The sequence below is a fragment of the Cyprinus carpio genome, chromosome B9 (assembly GCF_018340385.1).
Source record: "Cyprinus carpio isolate SPL01 chromosome B9, ASM1834038v1, whole genome shotgun sequence".
NCBI lineage: Eukaryota > Metazoa > Chordata > Actinopteri > Cypriniformes > Cyprinidae > Cyprinus > Cyprinus carpio.
The window spans coordinates 18,363,857-18,380,649 of record NC_056605.1 but is presented as its reverse complement, the minus strand read 5'-3'; the positions used below and the strand labels follow the sequence as shown (position 1 = coordinate 18,380,649).

General features: G+C 36.5%; 2 protein-coding genes across 4 annotated transcripts in view; one reads left to right on the top strand and one right to left on the bottom strand.

Annotated features, from left to right (window-relative positions):
* LOC109096772 overlaps positions 1-12,520 on the bottom strand; it is a 39,276-nt gene extending 26,756 nt beyond the window's left edge. For 2 of the 3 annotated variants that reach the window (XM_042731289.1, XM_042731292.1), the window contains exon 1: positions 12,326-12,520. The gene's annotated coding sequence lies outside the window, so the exon portion shown is untranslated. Of the gene's footprint in view, positions 1-1,334; positions 1,754-12,325 lie in introns of those variants that run through there. The other variant, XM_042731291.1, reaches the window with a different exon arrangement.
* A 430-nt stretch (positions 12,521-12,950) lies between these two features.
* On the top strand, positions 12,951-16,527 carry LOC109097104 (ELL-associated factor 2-like). The gene is made up of 6 exons (XM_042731288.1): positions 12,951-13,181; positions 13,862-13,956; positions 14,061-14,197; positions 14,305-14,468; positions 15,281-15,496; positions 15,583-16,527. The coding sequence occupies exons 1-6, from the start codon at positions 13,079-13,081 to the stop codon at positions 15,630-15,632; spliced, it is 765 nt and encodes a 254-aa protein (XP_042587222.1). The 5' UTR covers positions 12,951-13,078; the 3' UTR covers positions 15,633-16,527.
* Positions 16,528-16,793: the final 266 nt, after the last annotated feature.

Here is a 16,793-nt window from a genome sequence, read left to right as displayed (position 1 = left end):
CAGTGAAGTGAAGCAACTGACACTGGTGCCAACATTACAAATGTAGCATTTCTGGATTACATTTTATTTATATTACACACACTCGTACTACAGTACACAGAACATAATTTCTGAACAGTTGTGAAGTAATTACTTATTGAAAAGAAGTGCCTAGATGCAGCCAAGCTGTTGTATACCTACATTTTTTTTTATTTTATTGCACAAATTTTGACTATTTCTTCCATAAAATACAAAAGGGGAAATGTCGCAGAATGTCCAAGCTGCTCTTTTCCATACAATGACAGTGGATGGTAATCAGACAGCTAAGGTCACTGCAATAAATAACTTATTTTGTGTTTGATAAAACACGAGGCTGAGTAAATGATGACAGAGTTTTATTTATTTCTTTAAATTACACGCCAGGAAAAACCTCAAAAATCTTCAGATCATCAGATTCCCACCCAACCTTTCTGCTCTACAGAGATGATGTTATCCTCTGATGAATACTATGCAAACCTGCAGGTGTCACATCAATTTATTTTCCAATTTCCCGTCCGCTGAGATACCCTCTCTCTTTCTATCTCTCTACTGTCTGACTAGATGAAATATTGAGGGCTTTTTCTGCAGAGGAGCAAACTGGCCCTATTTTACCCCATGTGTGCCAGACACTGAGGAGATCATCTTGAACATCCGGCTCAAGTTCTGTAGCGCTCTGTGGCCCCACAACAACACACAATAAATCAATGAAGCATTTCATTAGAGCAGACGGCTACATCTCCAGCGTGCCGGTGCCCTGTGTATTGTAAAGGTGCAAGGCAGCGGACCAGGTCAGCCTAAAAACTAGAATGCCGGTGTTGTCACAACCACACAGCCTGACCCCTTACTCCCTTCATCACGACGACATGTCAAGGGGTCAGTGAGGCATGACAACCCCACACAACAGAAGGATCGTGTGACAGCGCAGCGAGTATAAATGTATTCAGCTCTTCTCTCCCTCCCTCCAGAGGTCTATCCTCTGCTTCAGATCTGTCCAATGTCATGAGCAGAAGTATGCAAATGATATTCACAGTGTTCCCTTGTACTGTTCAGCGAGTCTGCTCTGCATATTCCAAACTGGAAATTTCCTCAGGTGGGATTTCACTCAGAAACCATGAGAAACACTAATTAGAAAAAGATGCAATCTAGTGTATCCAAAAATCTAAATTATATCCTGGCAGAAAACATGTTCATTCATTTTTCCACAAATCATCCCATTCAACAAACACAAAATAAGAGGTTTTTAAAGCATAAACCAGTGGCAAAATAATTATATTACAAGTGAAAATCCTCCCCGATCTCCTTCTAGAGTTCCATACCTCTTTCTCAAGCAGAAACGTCAGGTAGGGGATGAGAAGGCAGAGCGTGTCAGCAGAATCAGCAGTGCGCACGCAGCAGTCTATTCCACTCTGATGTGATAGCGGCATGTGAGCTGCTTTAGCTCTCTCAGCTATTGTTACAGCCGCCAGCTCCGCACTGAGCATGCTCCAAACACCGATCCACTCACCGTTGGCATGGGAACCACTCAAGCACAGACCTCACTAAAAAGGACCTCCCTGATATACACTCTCTCTTTCTCCCACCTGTCCTCTCAAGGGGGTTTTCCTTGTTTTTGTGTCTGTAACCCTGTGAACCAAAGCAAAGCTTTACAGACGAGAATAAATTGATGTAGAACATCCACTCATGAAGTTATCGGAGCTTAATAAGGCAGTTGTAACTGGAGCTCTAACATAATTTTCTCAGTCATTGTCTTCTGTCTTGAGTTTGACACAATGAAATTCAGTTTAATCCAAATTGTGATGTTATGAAAAAAAAACATTTATTGACAAAATCAGTCGATGCTCTGCAGGAATGTCCAAAAACCAACTAGTGAATTAGCAAGGTCAACAAGTTTGTTTAGGTATTGCATTAGGTTAATGTTATGTTTATCCATTGTTAAAAAATAAAATAAAACAAATGAAAATTGAAATAATAAAAAACCCTGTTTTTATATTTAATAAAATAATAAAATAAATAAAAATAAACAAAACAAAATAAAACACATTTAAAAATAATGAAAAAATAATAATAAAAGCTAAATAAATAGTTTATTTGGGTTTTTATGTTTATATTTATTTATTTATTTTAAAATATGTCAAATTCAATAAATATAAACTAAATAAATTTAAAACTACCTAGTTTTTTATTTTTATTATTTTATAATACAAATATCTATTAATATTTATCCAGAAAATAAATAAATACAAATCTAAATATATAAAGCTAGTCTAAAAAAAATTTAAAAAAATAAAACTACTTTGTTTTTAGTTGTATTTAATAAAATATCTAATTTTAAATAAAAATTAAAATAAATAAATACATGCATGTAAAATTATAATTTTTTTGTTATATTTATTTAAAGGGGTCATATGATGTTGCTAAAAAGAACATTATTTTGTGTATTTGGTGTAAAGAAATGTGTTTATGTGGTTTAAGGTTAAAAAAACACATTATTTTCCAGACACTGTACATTATTGTTCCTCCTCTATGCCCCGCCTTCTGAAACGTGTCGATTTTCACAAAGCTCATCTCTCTGAAAAGCGGGGTGTGCTGTGATTGGCCAGCTATCCAATGCGTTGTGATTAGCCGAATGCCTCAAGCGTGAGACGGAAATGTTATGCCTCTTAACATATTGTGATGCCTTGTCCGGCCGGAGCGACGAGACATAAACATAAAACACATTATAAACGTGATATAAACATGATTGCTAGTCGTGTTTTCTTTTGGAAGGCAAAAACAAGTAGTTTCACTTTCACCAACGAAAACAGGGTCAAACACCGCGGCCTTGAGTGAGCAGAGGCCGGAGGCCTAGACTGAGCCGCGGCCAACTTGAGCGAGCAGAGGCGGGCGGCTTGAAAATGGTGCGGCAGGCAGATTCTGCGAAGGAGCGTACCTTGGTCTTGCATCAACAACATGTGACGACCCCAGGCTGGACTCCACTTCGTCCATGGTGAAAGCCGATTCGGCGATCCCTAGTCCAAAGCTGATGTATTTCCTCAGCGACCAGCATGGATCAGCCCCAGGCATGACGAAGCAGATATCGTCCTCTTTTGGAAGGCCAAACAAAGTAGTTTCGCTTTCACAGTGAAACACACAGCATCTATAGACATGGCGGTGGTGGCAACAATAGTATGAGAATAAAAGGTACACCTTCTTTCTTTGCGTGAACATCTGTGCAAATCTTCCCACATAGTGACGTAGAGATGTGGGGGCGTGTTAGAATGAGCCGTTTCAGGGGGTCGTGGACGATTTTCAACTTTTATAAAGAATATCTCTTTGGATTTGAGACTTTAGTCTTTGCAACTTCACAGATCTTCTATTCACCAAGAGCTTGTAACACTCCAAAGAGAAAGGAAAATTTGAAATCTCATCATATGACCCCTTTAAAATAAATATATATTAATATCCTTCTAAATAAAGCTAGTTTATATAGGTTTTTAATATTTATTTATTTATTTATTTAAAATTGTAAAAAATTAAAGTCTTAATAAATAAATACATAAATAAACAAACTAAATCTAAACAAAACATAAAAAAAGTAAATAAATAAATACCTATCTAAAAATAAATAATACAAATCTAAATAAATAAGCTAGTTTACCTGGGTTTTTAATATTTATTTATTTATTTATTAAATAAATAAATACAGAATATTTATTTATTAAATAAATAAAGTAAATGTCTAAAAAATCTAAATAAAGAACTCAGTTTCTAAGCATGGGCAGTAATCTCTACTGGAATGCAGTGCAGGATTGTACTGCATTCCCATGAGAGGGCTTTCAAAGCATATTGGCTGTGCTGTGTAATTACAGCATGCTGCGTTGGGCTGTCGTGGCTGGGCCATATGGAGAGAGCTAATCCTCCCTGTAACCGCACATGCTTCTCAGCTCCTCCAGCGATCAGAGCGCTAAACAGACATCAGCTGAGCCTGTCAAGCCCCGTCAGTCTGCTGTAACCCTGAAACTGGATCTCTGGGGCTCAGGGCTGCAGCGGGTTAAGGAAGGGACTTCCTCTTTGCCTCTGTCGTACATCAGTGATCTATTGGGATCAAGTGCAGGAGGTCGGCGACCGATGCATTATCAGCATTTAATACCGAGCTCCCTGGAGAGACTCAAATTTACTATTAGCTTTTGTTTCAGGACTTCTAGCCTCTCATTAGCCAAAGTGACACTTTTAACAGCTTATTTTATTTTTTTTATTGTGTAATTAATCATGATATGTATCTGTTCAGCACTTTAATATTAAAGCTAACCGCACTTGTGGTGGGATCAAAATAAAATCACAGGTCCCTGTGGTTCAGTTGGGGATGGTTTAATACACTACAGCCAGTAAAGCTTCATCCATTAGCTTGAATGCTTCTCCAGAGGGCTGGATTCATATAGTCTATTTATGAGCAGCAGCACATGGTGAAACAACAGACACAATATGGTGAGCGAAACTTATCATCTGCTTCACATCGAAACACTACAAAATTTTTGTATAGCTTCAATTACAAACACAAACATCATTCTTTTTGGATATTTAGCAGCAGGTCTATGGTATTCTTAAAAGTACCATGAAGTACCATCTAAAAACCATGAATTTTAGTATTAATATTTGAGTGTTTCTTCAACTAGGAGAATTCTGGACCTGTAGACATTTAGAAAATAAAGTCACTTAACACACACTTTTCACACTCTCTTCATTTTTTCTGAAGTATCATGAGTATTTCACGACGGCATTATTTCTACCACCATTCAAATTTAGTTTCGTGTTTAATAATATTCTACAGTGGAAATGATAATGGAGATTATATTCATAACATTTTTGGAATAAACTGTCCGACTCCTCTGTCTTGTGAAAGCTAATCTAGCATTATATACAAAACTAGCTTTATATGCATTTATAAAATTATAGAAAATTCCAAAATTCCAAAAAATTATAGAAAATATTCTGTTCAAAAGTAATATATTATATTATATATTAAACATACGTAATAATTGATGATGGAATTCTTAATATGATGGAATTCTTGGTCTGAAACAAGAGTAAAACAACAAAAAATCTATATAAAATATAATATGCACTACTGTATATACTAAACACTAGATTAGCTTTAGCAAGTCAATTGAGTTGGACATTATATGAAGTAGAATTTATTAGAAATATAAATCTTTTGTTAAAAACAAAAAGATTTATTTATTTATTTTAAAAGAATTACCGACTGCAAGAATGAATGGTATTAGTGTGTCTATATATATAAAAAAACTTTCCCATGACCTACCCAGGTTCAAAGTTTTAATGTGACCACACAGTTTTAATACAAATCGACCCATTGAACACAAAAGTGCCTTCAGTTGAAGAAACATCAATTCAGAGCACAGTGAAATAAGCATTTTTAAACTGACAAATGCACAAAATGGATCCAGATCGTGAATACACACAGTGGTTGTTGCTGTGTCTGGGAGAAGGGAAGCATTAAAGTGACTGATGGGCCTCAGGGCTTAGAGAGAGAGAGTCTCAAGCTGGTGGCCATGACACTCAAGATACAGAGCGGCCACAGAGCAGCGGCCGTCACTCTTCCCAAAGACTCGCCATTCCTAATTTATGAGGGCTCTACCAAGCATCAATAATTCATATACCCAGCTCCACACAGTGATCACTGAAGCTCAGACTGCCTTTCACACAAGACCAAAAAAAATAATAATAATAATTAATAAATAAACACCATTCTCTTTCAGACAAGATTTGCCTCTCCATTATGAGATTCTTTATTTCAGCAGCAGTGGGACTATATTTGGTACTCTGACGCACAAATGGCTGCAAGACAAAAAAAGCTGAAACGGCTTTTACAAACTATCAAACTAAGCAAACAGCTGTTAATATATAAGGGGTCGTTACTGCAAAATTATGCTGCATTATGATTCAAAACCAAGTAAAATACGAATTCACTGATGAAGCAGTAGATCAAACCTACCAAACTGTAGCTATTTATTATCCTTTTATTGTGATAATTAAAAACCACAATTAATTCACTAAAAATGCACTGACACATAATGCTATTTAGTGGCGTCCCTAAACTAGGCCTAAATGAACTGAATATTTGCATAGGATGACATAAAAATGTATTAGTTTAGCTCTAGGGCTCCTCATTCTATATTTGGCACCATTATGGGAGACAATATTGGTGGACGGATGAGAGACAATCGATTGTACCCTGAGAAAAGGGCTCACAATACACGCTGACACAAATACAGGGAGAGGGCAGCTGGGTTTAACACACTGACACACATACTGATGGTGCATGTGAGCATCTCTATCAACTCTATAAGCTGAGCAAAGAAACTGAATGGGATATGTATATATAATGTGTCAGATGTGGGTCAGTGTGCGGCACATGCTCATATAGATGCATATGTTTAATGTGCCGTACTGAAGTGGTGTCTGGTGCTGGCATCACTTCCTGTGCTACTCTGAGCATGGGAAACGGCATGGGAACTGTCCCACATTCCTCAGACGAGCCACGACTGGGGACTGCAGACGTGTACAGCAGGAATGTATTGTCATTAGTGCATGGGACAATGTCAGTGAGACTACAAAGTATTGACTCAACTGCTCTATTCAATGAAGCTGCTACGTACCAATGACATTTGGGTGCTGTGTGTGAACGGAAAGTTTGATTAGTCCATTAATGGGCCAGACAGTCTAAAGGCATGTCAGTGGTTGTATAACCATAACCAACCCACATTCTTACAGGCAGGTTCTGAATGATGGGTCTCTCTGTTGGTTAACGGGTCTCTTATTAAGTGCCCTACACAATGAGAAGAAAAAAAATAATAAAAGGTATGGTTCACCCAAAAATGAAAATTCTGTCAGTAATTACTCATCCTCATGTCGTTCCAAACCTGTAAGACCTTTGTTTATCTTCAGAACACAAATTAGAATATTTTTGATGAAATCTGAGAGTTTTCTGACCCTTCATAGACAGCAACACAACTGACATGTTCAAGGCCTAGAAAGGTATTAAAGATATTAAAATAGTCCATGTGACATCAGTCATAAATAGGGTTGCAAAACGTGGAAATTTCCAGAAACATTCCAGAAATTTGGAAACTTTCCAGGATTTATTTTGGAATCTTCCAGGGATTTTTGGAAAGTTTCTGGAAATGTACCAGAAACTTTTCACCCCTTTGCAACCCTAGTCACTAAACCGTAAAACAAAAATAATGACTTTATTCAACAATGAAGAAGAAGCCTTAAGAAAGTATTGAAAAAAGTTATTTTTGTTTTCTTTGCACACAAAAAGTATCCGCGTAGCTTTATAACATTACGGTTGAACCACTGATGTCACATGGACTATTTTATCGATGTCCTTACTATGTTTCTGGGGCTTGACTGTGGTAGTGTCCTTGCTGTCTATAGAGGGTCGGAAAACCCTTGGATTTCATCAAAATATCTAAATTTGTATTCCGAAGATGAACAAAGGTCTTGCGGGTTTGGAATGACATGAAGGTGACTAATTAATGACATTGAATTCATTTTTGGGTGAACTATCCCTTTAAATTCATATTTGCCCACAAGATCATGCCATACAATGTTTCCCTTCAAAACACAACTTTGTAACCTTACATTAGCTTCACATACTCAGGGTTAGGAGGTCTGAACAAGCCCTCAAAGAACTTTCATTTTTAACAAGTTTGATGAGGCCTCATAATTTAAATGATGCACAATAACCACAGAGTACCAAAAAATAAAAAATAAAAAGTAATCTGCACATTCCACTGAATGTCATTTACCATATTAAATATTTTTAAATTGTGAGTTTATAGCCTATTCACAATCAATTACAATTAGCCTTTTATGCTTGAAAAACTGCATGGTCTGCACACAATATCCCTGTATGCAGTCCATACAAAACATCACTGCTCAGTGCTCACATTAATTTTGCACAGCATGAACAGTGCTTTCCCTCCTAATATATGGTTGCTTGTCCTCCACGGCTGTGTACAATGTGGTAAACTCATTTGCAATGTTGTTTATTACGGTGCCCAGGGAAGTGACATGGTAAAATATAATAATTTCTTAATTTAAAATAAAATATTAATGAATCCATCTCTGATAACCCCGGGTTGCTATGGTCACGCAGGTATGTTTACACATTAAACTCATGGAAATGGATGTCATTACCTCAACATAGCATCTCGAGGCCTGACATAAGGATGTCGTTACCTCGACAAAAGTATCTTGTTTGCACAGAACAATTTTTTTTAATATTAATATTTATTTCGATTTTATGTTAAGTCTTTTTAATTGGCGGTATATGATTGCCATCTGCCTTGCTTGGGGTAAGAGAGTCAAGTTCTTCAATAGCAATGTAATGTCTTATAATCATGTGTTTACAATTGCCTTTTATAAATTGTTTCAACCAACCTCAGGAAGTGAGTGGTATCAGGAAATGGCCCATATTTGGTCAGAATGGTACTTATTAATCGATTTAATTGAATGAATAGAGTGCTGATTCTAAGTCAACTTTATGTAAAACAGGAGGAAGAGCTAAACTCCTGATTGGCATCAGTATTTACACAACAAAAGGGGTCACAAGCCCTTTCAGCATACATCAAGCACGGTACTATTGTGATGCAGAATATTCAATGCATTTGATGCTGAACGCTATGCAGATGAGCCCCAGTAACAGCTAGGGATGATTTTGTGACCGACAATGTGGCCATTTCATCTCTGAAAATTGAGTTTTTTCCACCAGCCTTGATGTAGACAGAATATTAAGCTGCACACTGAATGAATCACTAACCTCTTGATGGCCTTTAGTTCATCAAAACAACTATGAAAAACTGTCCTCCAGTCATTCAGAACATCCAGGTGATAGTGATAATGTAACACAAGGAGCAAAAAAAGAAAGCACAGCATGTCTAAATGAAGTGTACTGTATTGATCCCTCCGCTGATACAGTAAACTCTTCAGTGCTACATGATACAGAATATGAAAGGTTCTATTGTAGATACTGTTAAAGCTATGGGGAGTGGGATTGACTTCATTATACTGTATTTTAGACACAAAGAAGTATATAAATGAAAACTGTTCATTTAATCCGGGCCCCTGCTGTTTCCTAAATTTGTTTTTCTGGCTAGAAATGGAGAACATGATTATTTCAGTCATGCCTTTTGCTTTGGAAACAAACTGTTTTTTATCAAGGAGCATGATTCCACAGATCTGCTGATTCAGCTGAACTACAATACCTACTTAAAATATAAAGTATGTCATGTTTTCAGGCTAGAAGTCACAAACAACATTAGATTTTATGTATGAAAATGTTCAAATGATAATGGCTCCTATTGTACTACAGAAGGGGAATATGCCACATTTGGCCTCTCATATGTTCACTCATAACTGAATATCATGAGATTTATTTGCTGGCTTGGTGTAGTCAAAACAAAAAGGCCATGAATGAAAATTCAGCATTAAATGAAAATTCACCTTATCGATTTTCTAAATGCATATTACTGATTATATTGTGAACAATTCATCAATGTTTGTTTAATTCATTTTTTTAAATTGACCTTGGATTTTTTAAATATAAAATCATATCTGGATCTTACAGTGAACTGAATTCTCTTATATAATGTATGCAGTACTTCTCCAATCATTTAGTCCTCTTAAACCCTGACACTGCAAGATTAAACTCATCTGTCTTCATTTCTGAATGTAACAACTGATGAATAGTACCAAGTCCCCATCCTACGTTTTTTTCTTTTTCAATATGGAAGAAACTGACCTGTCACTACTTCCGTTACATCACAACTTTAAGCTATGCATCAGTACAGTACAGTAAAAGCAGGAGGCCTTTGAACGTTAAGTGCTCATGTTATCATTTTATAGAAACTAACATATTCTACACACAGCGGTTGACACCTAAATAAGATAATGCATTTTAGAAAACACTAAACAGTGAATAAAGCCTATTACCACCTTTCTGACATTGTGCACATTTCCACTTAATTTTACCTCAAGGTCATTTAAAAAAAAAATCCTTGAATTACAACAAGCCAATTTTCAAAATCAAATAAAACATCTGTAACCACCCAACACATATTGGTCCTTCCTACTGACAAGGTGACCGAGACTATATTTAAGAACAAAACAATACAAACACAGCAGGGAGGACATTCATCATAGAGCCGCACATGAGATGTGTTATATCAGAGCTATATGGGCTGAACAAGAGCTGTATCAAATGTTGCTGCATATATATATATATATATATATATATATATATATATATATATATATATATATATATATATATATATATACACACACACACACACACACACACACACACACACACACACACACACACACACACACACACACATATCTCATTATCATGATGCTTTAGTCATCATCATGCTGTGGTCATTTAATCATTCTAAAATCCACATCATAATATGATAATGTCATGTGTTATTCTAGTTGTGAAACTGTTTTAGTAACATTTCAGATTATTCTCTCTCAAGATAAATGTGACATGCCTTGTATCATGGGCAAGGCCAGACTGATATGATGTTGTTCTTGTGGTAGACCTTCCAAAGAACATTCACACTTCACTAGGCAAAACAAACAGTTGCTATATGACATCATTTGCATCTTAGCTAAGTCCAGTTATGGAACATTAAGAGTTTGTTTAAATAAAACACATTTAAAGTAGGTGACATACTACATGTAATCTAAAGGAGATATGCAAATGTGCTCTGAGTGACTCATACTGAGCAGTTCTGAGCTCATCTGTCCTTGCAGCTCTCCTGTCATGTTTTCAGCTAGTGACCACGATGCACGTCAAGGTCATTTAATGTGTTTTTAGTTCATCTAATCTATAGCTAAATACAATTTTGATGTATAGTAGTCTACACAACACTGAAATAAGGCAAACTAGCTTTCATTTCACTTTAGATCTTATTTATCTCACTACCTTCATTTGGAGAAGTTGAATTTATTTTTAATGCCACGATGCATAATGCACACGACCAAACCATCTTTTTAACCTTGCTAAATTGTAGCAAGGTCTGTAGCAAAAATATATACAAATAAATAAATAATTAAAAAATGAATTTTTAGGTTATGGCCAAAAACTTTGTGTGTGTGTGTGTGTGTGTGTGTGTGTGTGTGTGTTTCTGAAAAAAAAAATTGTTGTATCACTACTAAACAGCAAAAGTTTGAGGCAAAACTTTCTGACCGAGAACAACTGTCAGCTCTCATTAAATTTAACTGCAACTTTATTTGTCCAGTAAGCAACTGAGGAAAGAACAGCAATCGTATAATGCCTCCCCTGATGACCATTAAGATAATGCAGTCTGTGTGAACAGGAGTCCTGATCTCAGCCAATCATTTAATGGAGAACAATCATCCTCTATCCACCTTTTCTGACTCCATTATGTCTATGTGTAACACCTGCCAGTGCCACTTTTTTCTAATACAGTTTTCTTTCATCATGAGTTATGATTTTCTTGAGCTCACATGACTTCTAAAGTGCTGTAAAACGTTTGCAAGATCAATGTTATGATTACCTGATAAAAAGATTTCCAATGTGGTCTTAATCTCTAGAATTCAGCTATATAAAGTTAAAAGAATATGTTGTGCATTTACAGGTATAATGTCCATTTTCAATATATATATATATATATATATATATATATATACTATATATATATATATATATATATATATATAAAGGATTATACCGGTCGCTGGGATCAAATGCAGAACCTCTAATCTAAGAATGGCAGCTGGTCTCCATCTGTAATGGACAAATAATGGCAGATTTCCAGTCATCTTCACCTCATAATGGGTCTTAAGAGTGAACATAGTCACCCAGCAACCTGCTTATTCCCACCAATCACATGCGTCTGCTGCCCTCATCTCAGTCTCTATTGACTGATCTATGAATATCATATTCATAGATATGAATTTAGCATTCGGAGATCCTGCACTTCGGTCACTCCTGCACTGCTGATGAATGACATCCAACAGTAAAGATGTTGCTTTAATTAGGGTATCCTCCTGTGAAATTAAATCCGAAGCTTAGACTCACAGAGGCGGAGTAAACTGAAGGACGCTTGCAGGATGGGAAACCTCGCTCAGAAATAATAAATGAAACCCCGACCGTCCATTCATTGAGCCCGCGCTGTTAATGAACTAAACGGAGTGAATCACATTCACAACCGACTCATTGAAATCTAGATACAGGACCAATGACAGTTTGGTAGACGCTCATACTTACATTCCGCGCGAGTCACTCGTTTCCTAGAGATGACGGCGTGACGGTTTTATCCACACACGACTCTGCCGGTTAGGCGCGCGACACACGTTGTTCGTGAATGAAGCGGCGAGCTACGACCCCACATTCTGTCTGTCTGTGTGAATGGAAATCCAAGTACGCTGTTTTTTCAAAGTACGTAAATGACATAAAAATTGCACTTTTGTGTTACTCTAGTCAAAGGGAAGACTATTCTGCTGATATGGAATTATAATTTGTTTAATGGAAAATAATTATTAATTTATTATTAAAGTCATCATTAATTTATTATAGGTTCTTATGAAATTACCAGCTTTGAACATACCTTAAAATATATATTTTTGGATTTAAACTACGGTTCAGTATGTTATACTTTTTAATATTATTTTTTTGTGTTGCTGCTAGTGCTACTGAAAGCGACTAGGATTTCTGTTGTCATTAAAAAAAAAGTCAAATTTCTTAGCGAGTACTAGAGGGCGCCCATGGGTTGGGGTTAAAAAATGGACACTTCCGTCTGACGTTGCGTCAGCGTTGACTGACAGTGTTCTTAGCCAATTACAGTAAAGGAGTGCTTCAATGAGGCGTGGCAAAGTCCACAAACACAGCCAATCACAGCATAGTAAGCGCAAGCACCGGGTCCATACTCCAGAAGTGAGGTGTCTATTTCTGCCGTAGTTGGTATCGAACCAAGCAGAAAGTTCAAAACTGGTAACATATGATTGCAAAATTGTGATTAGAATGAATGGAACAGCATATTCAAACTTTGACAATCAAGAACACGTCCTCAAACTAGGCGAAACCTTTGAGAAACAACCTAAAAGTGCATTCCACACGGTACGATGTAAGTGTCATCTTTTACATTATCTCTATATTGGCATATTTATATAAACACATAAAAATAAATTATATTTTGAAAAAAGGGCCTGTTTTTTTTACGCTGATACTGAAACCATAAGTTGTTTTCGAACAATGTGCACAGGCATATGATTAGGCAGCTATGTGCTTTCCCCCTTGCGGTTGTGGCTAACGTTAGAAGGGATACAGCAAAAACCGGGAGCTAACAATAAATATAATTTTCTACCTATTAGATCGTGTTTTATTAACGTCTACACCTACCCCAACACTAAACCTACCCCTCACAATTATGCAAAAATAGTAATTGTTGTACAATGTGAGAAAAATTACGCTGTATTGATGTGCGCATGCCCAGTAGTTTTTGCTGTATGCCATCACCGCTGGCTAACTCGGCTTTTTAATGTTATTTGGGAATAATAAAAAAAACATTTGTCTTTGTGCTTATAATGTAATCCTACCCAAACGAACACCATTTTCTATCCTCTGAGAAGCTGTTGTTTAAAATGAATTCTTGGAGAACATTTAATTCATGAGAAATGATTGAGTTTCCATTACAATAGGAAACACGCGCCCTCTGTAGGTTCTACATTGGCACTACACTACTTCTGATGTCAGCAATGGCACACATGGTTATCATGAATATGAATGTTTTCTTCCTGGTGATAGATGATTTCAAACCAGCCTCCATAGACACAGCATGTGAGGGGGAGCTGGAAGTGGGCAAAGGAGAGCAAGTTACAGTCACACTACCGAACTTAGAGGTAGGTTCAGTAACCTTAGTTCCACAAAAAAAAAAAAAAAAGGAATATTGTATGTACAGTAACTGATGATTAAGCTGAATCTTCTTTCCCATCGATCTTTACAGGGATCCACGACACCTGTTACCGTATTTAAAGGTTCCAAAAGGCCTTATATGAAAGAATGTGTTCTCATCGTTAACCATGACACAGGAGAGTATCGTCTGGAGAAACTCAGCAGCAACATTGCAGTCAAGAAGACCAGGTATAATGCTTTTGTGTTCCCAATCATATGGATTTATCATTTATTTCATTTTATACTCCGTTAAAGCATTTAAGTAAACAAATAGTCATATTTCCATTTCCTTACAGGGCTGAGGGAAGCAGTAAGATTCAGTCACGGCTGGAGCAACAAACCAGCAGGCTGAGTCAGCAGATGAAGACCGGCAGTGGAAACAAGCCTCCAGCCAGCACCAAGAGCTCTCCTCCCAAGGAGAAAATGTCTCCATCATCTCCCATGGATGATATTGAGCGAGGTAGTATGTCTTGACAGTATCTGGAAACACAGAAATCAGGGTTTTAATCAGTTCAGTCTGTATAATCAGTAAGACACCAGCTTGATTAGAGAGCCATAATCCAAAAACATGTTTAGAAATTGTTTTTTGTTTTTTAAATGAATACTTTTATTTTGCAAGAACATATTAAATTGATCAAAAATGACAGTAAAGACTTTTAATTCATTCATAAAAGAATCATGAAAAATATTATTCCACAAAAATATTAAGCAGCACACTTATTTTTTTTAATAATTGAGCACCAAATCAGCATATTAGAATGATTTCTGAAGGATCATGTGACACTGAAGACTGCAGTAATGACTGCTGATAATTCAGCTTTGCCATCCCAGCAATAAATTGCATTTTAAGTTATAATTTTTTGGTTACACTACTTTATTTTAAGGTGTCCTTGTGTAATCAGTATAACAGTACTGAGTAATATTAATTAACTACATATACTTGCTATATGATTAAGATTGCAGTTTGGCTTAGGGTTACTTGCTTGTAATTATGCATAATTCATTGTTATTATAATAGTAAGTACATGTAAAGTGTAACAAGGACACCGTAAAATAAAGTGTTACCAATTTTTTAATCATTTAACAGTTATTTAAAATTGTAATAATATATCATAATACTACACTTTTTACTGTATTGATCAAATAAATGCAGCCTTTGTGAGCATAAGAGACTTCTATTAAAAACATTAAAATCCTCCTGTCCCATACCCCTTGAACAGTAGTGTACTGGAACTCTTTCGGCAGTCCTTCTTGTTTTATGTGTTTGTGTAGAGCTGATGGCTGAGGCGCGTGTCATGGATCAGATGAGCAGTGGAGACAGCTCCTCAGATTCCCACAGTTCCTCCTCCTCCAGTAGCGGGGACAGCTCCAGCAGCAGTGACTCAGAGGATGAGGATCGCCCCCCGCACAATGTGGCCCCAGCTCCCCCTCAGAGCACCTCTCAAAGCCGTGTGGAGGAAAGCAGCGAGCATTTCATAAACACACTGAGTGAGTTTCAGGGCTTCTGGGTGATCTCGGATGGTCTGTTACTCTGTTTTGTGTGTCTAATATGCTAATGTTTCGATTTATTTCAGAAAATGATCTCCAGTTGAGTGAGTCTGGCAGTGAAAGTGACGACGACTAACCGTAAAGATGTGTGGGACACCTGATGCTGAAAGAGGGTCAGGTGCTCAGGAAGTACATTTACTAGTTAAAACTTTGTGATACCTGAATCCAAATCCCTGTCAACTTCTCAGTTATGAATTTTTTTCTTTCCCCCAGTTTCTTAGTAATACTTGCATCAGCACAAGCTGTGCCAATGGACACATACAGTAGCTGGGGGGTTTGCTGTATGAGTAAATGAAGAAAAAGTATTTATTTTGTTGAGAATACTACTGCATAGATGTTACTTTTATAGGAATGTCCTATAGTTACTTTTCCAGAGGTTATAGAATTATATCTGTTTGTGAAAAATCTGTTTAGAAAGATCACATGGTCGTCTTTTCTTCTCTATATTTTCTGAGGCTTAACATACTCAAGCACAAATGATTTAGCAGCATTTTATAAGGAGTCTTAAGGAGCACCAGTGCATTAAGATGCCAAGCTCAATCTCAGATATTTACACATCAACCGACCTGCAATACTTGAATTTGTCTCTTTTGCTGATTCAGAGACATTTGTTAATAACAAACTGTGCCTTGTATATAAGGTGTATTTTGACTATCCATCCCATTCTCTTACATTGAAGTAGACCCAATTTTTTTTTTTTTATTCCTGCTTGGGTTCCCTAAAATATGATCTCTATTTAGAGGTTGAAGTCTCTGTGTTGTGTATGTCTTACTGTACGCCTCTGGAAGGCCCAAAAGCAACACTCTTAACTCTTAAAGGATGTCCTTAGCCAGCCCTTCTTGAGCAATAATTGCAAAATATGACGTGCCATTATTATAGCAGGGTTGACTGATGTGGTTAAATGTAGTTCTGTGGGAGGTAAATCATTAAAATTGCGTGTAGACTAATAAAGATTTGTTTTGTGATGTTTATTTGTTGATCATTTTATTGTCTCAGTATAGCAGCACATCATTATATAGCAGCATCTGAGCTGCAAAGTATGTTAACTGAGCTTCGAGTTATGGCATAATTAACTTTTTCAAGTCTGATTGAATATTTGTGAGATAGGAATCATTGCTCTAATTATATTGAGGGTTTCAACATACAGTAAATCTTTTTGAACATTATGCAGTGGTTTAAAAGACATGCATCTTTTCTGTGAAGAATCAAGAGACTGTTTGACAAGCATTGGGTTGTT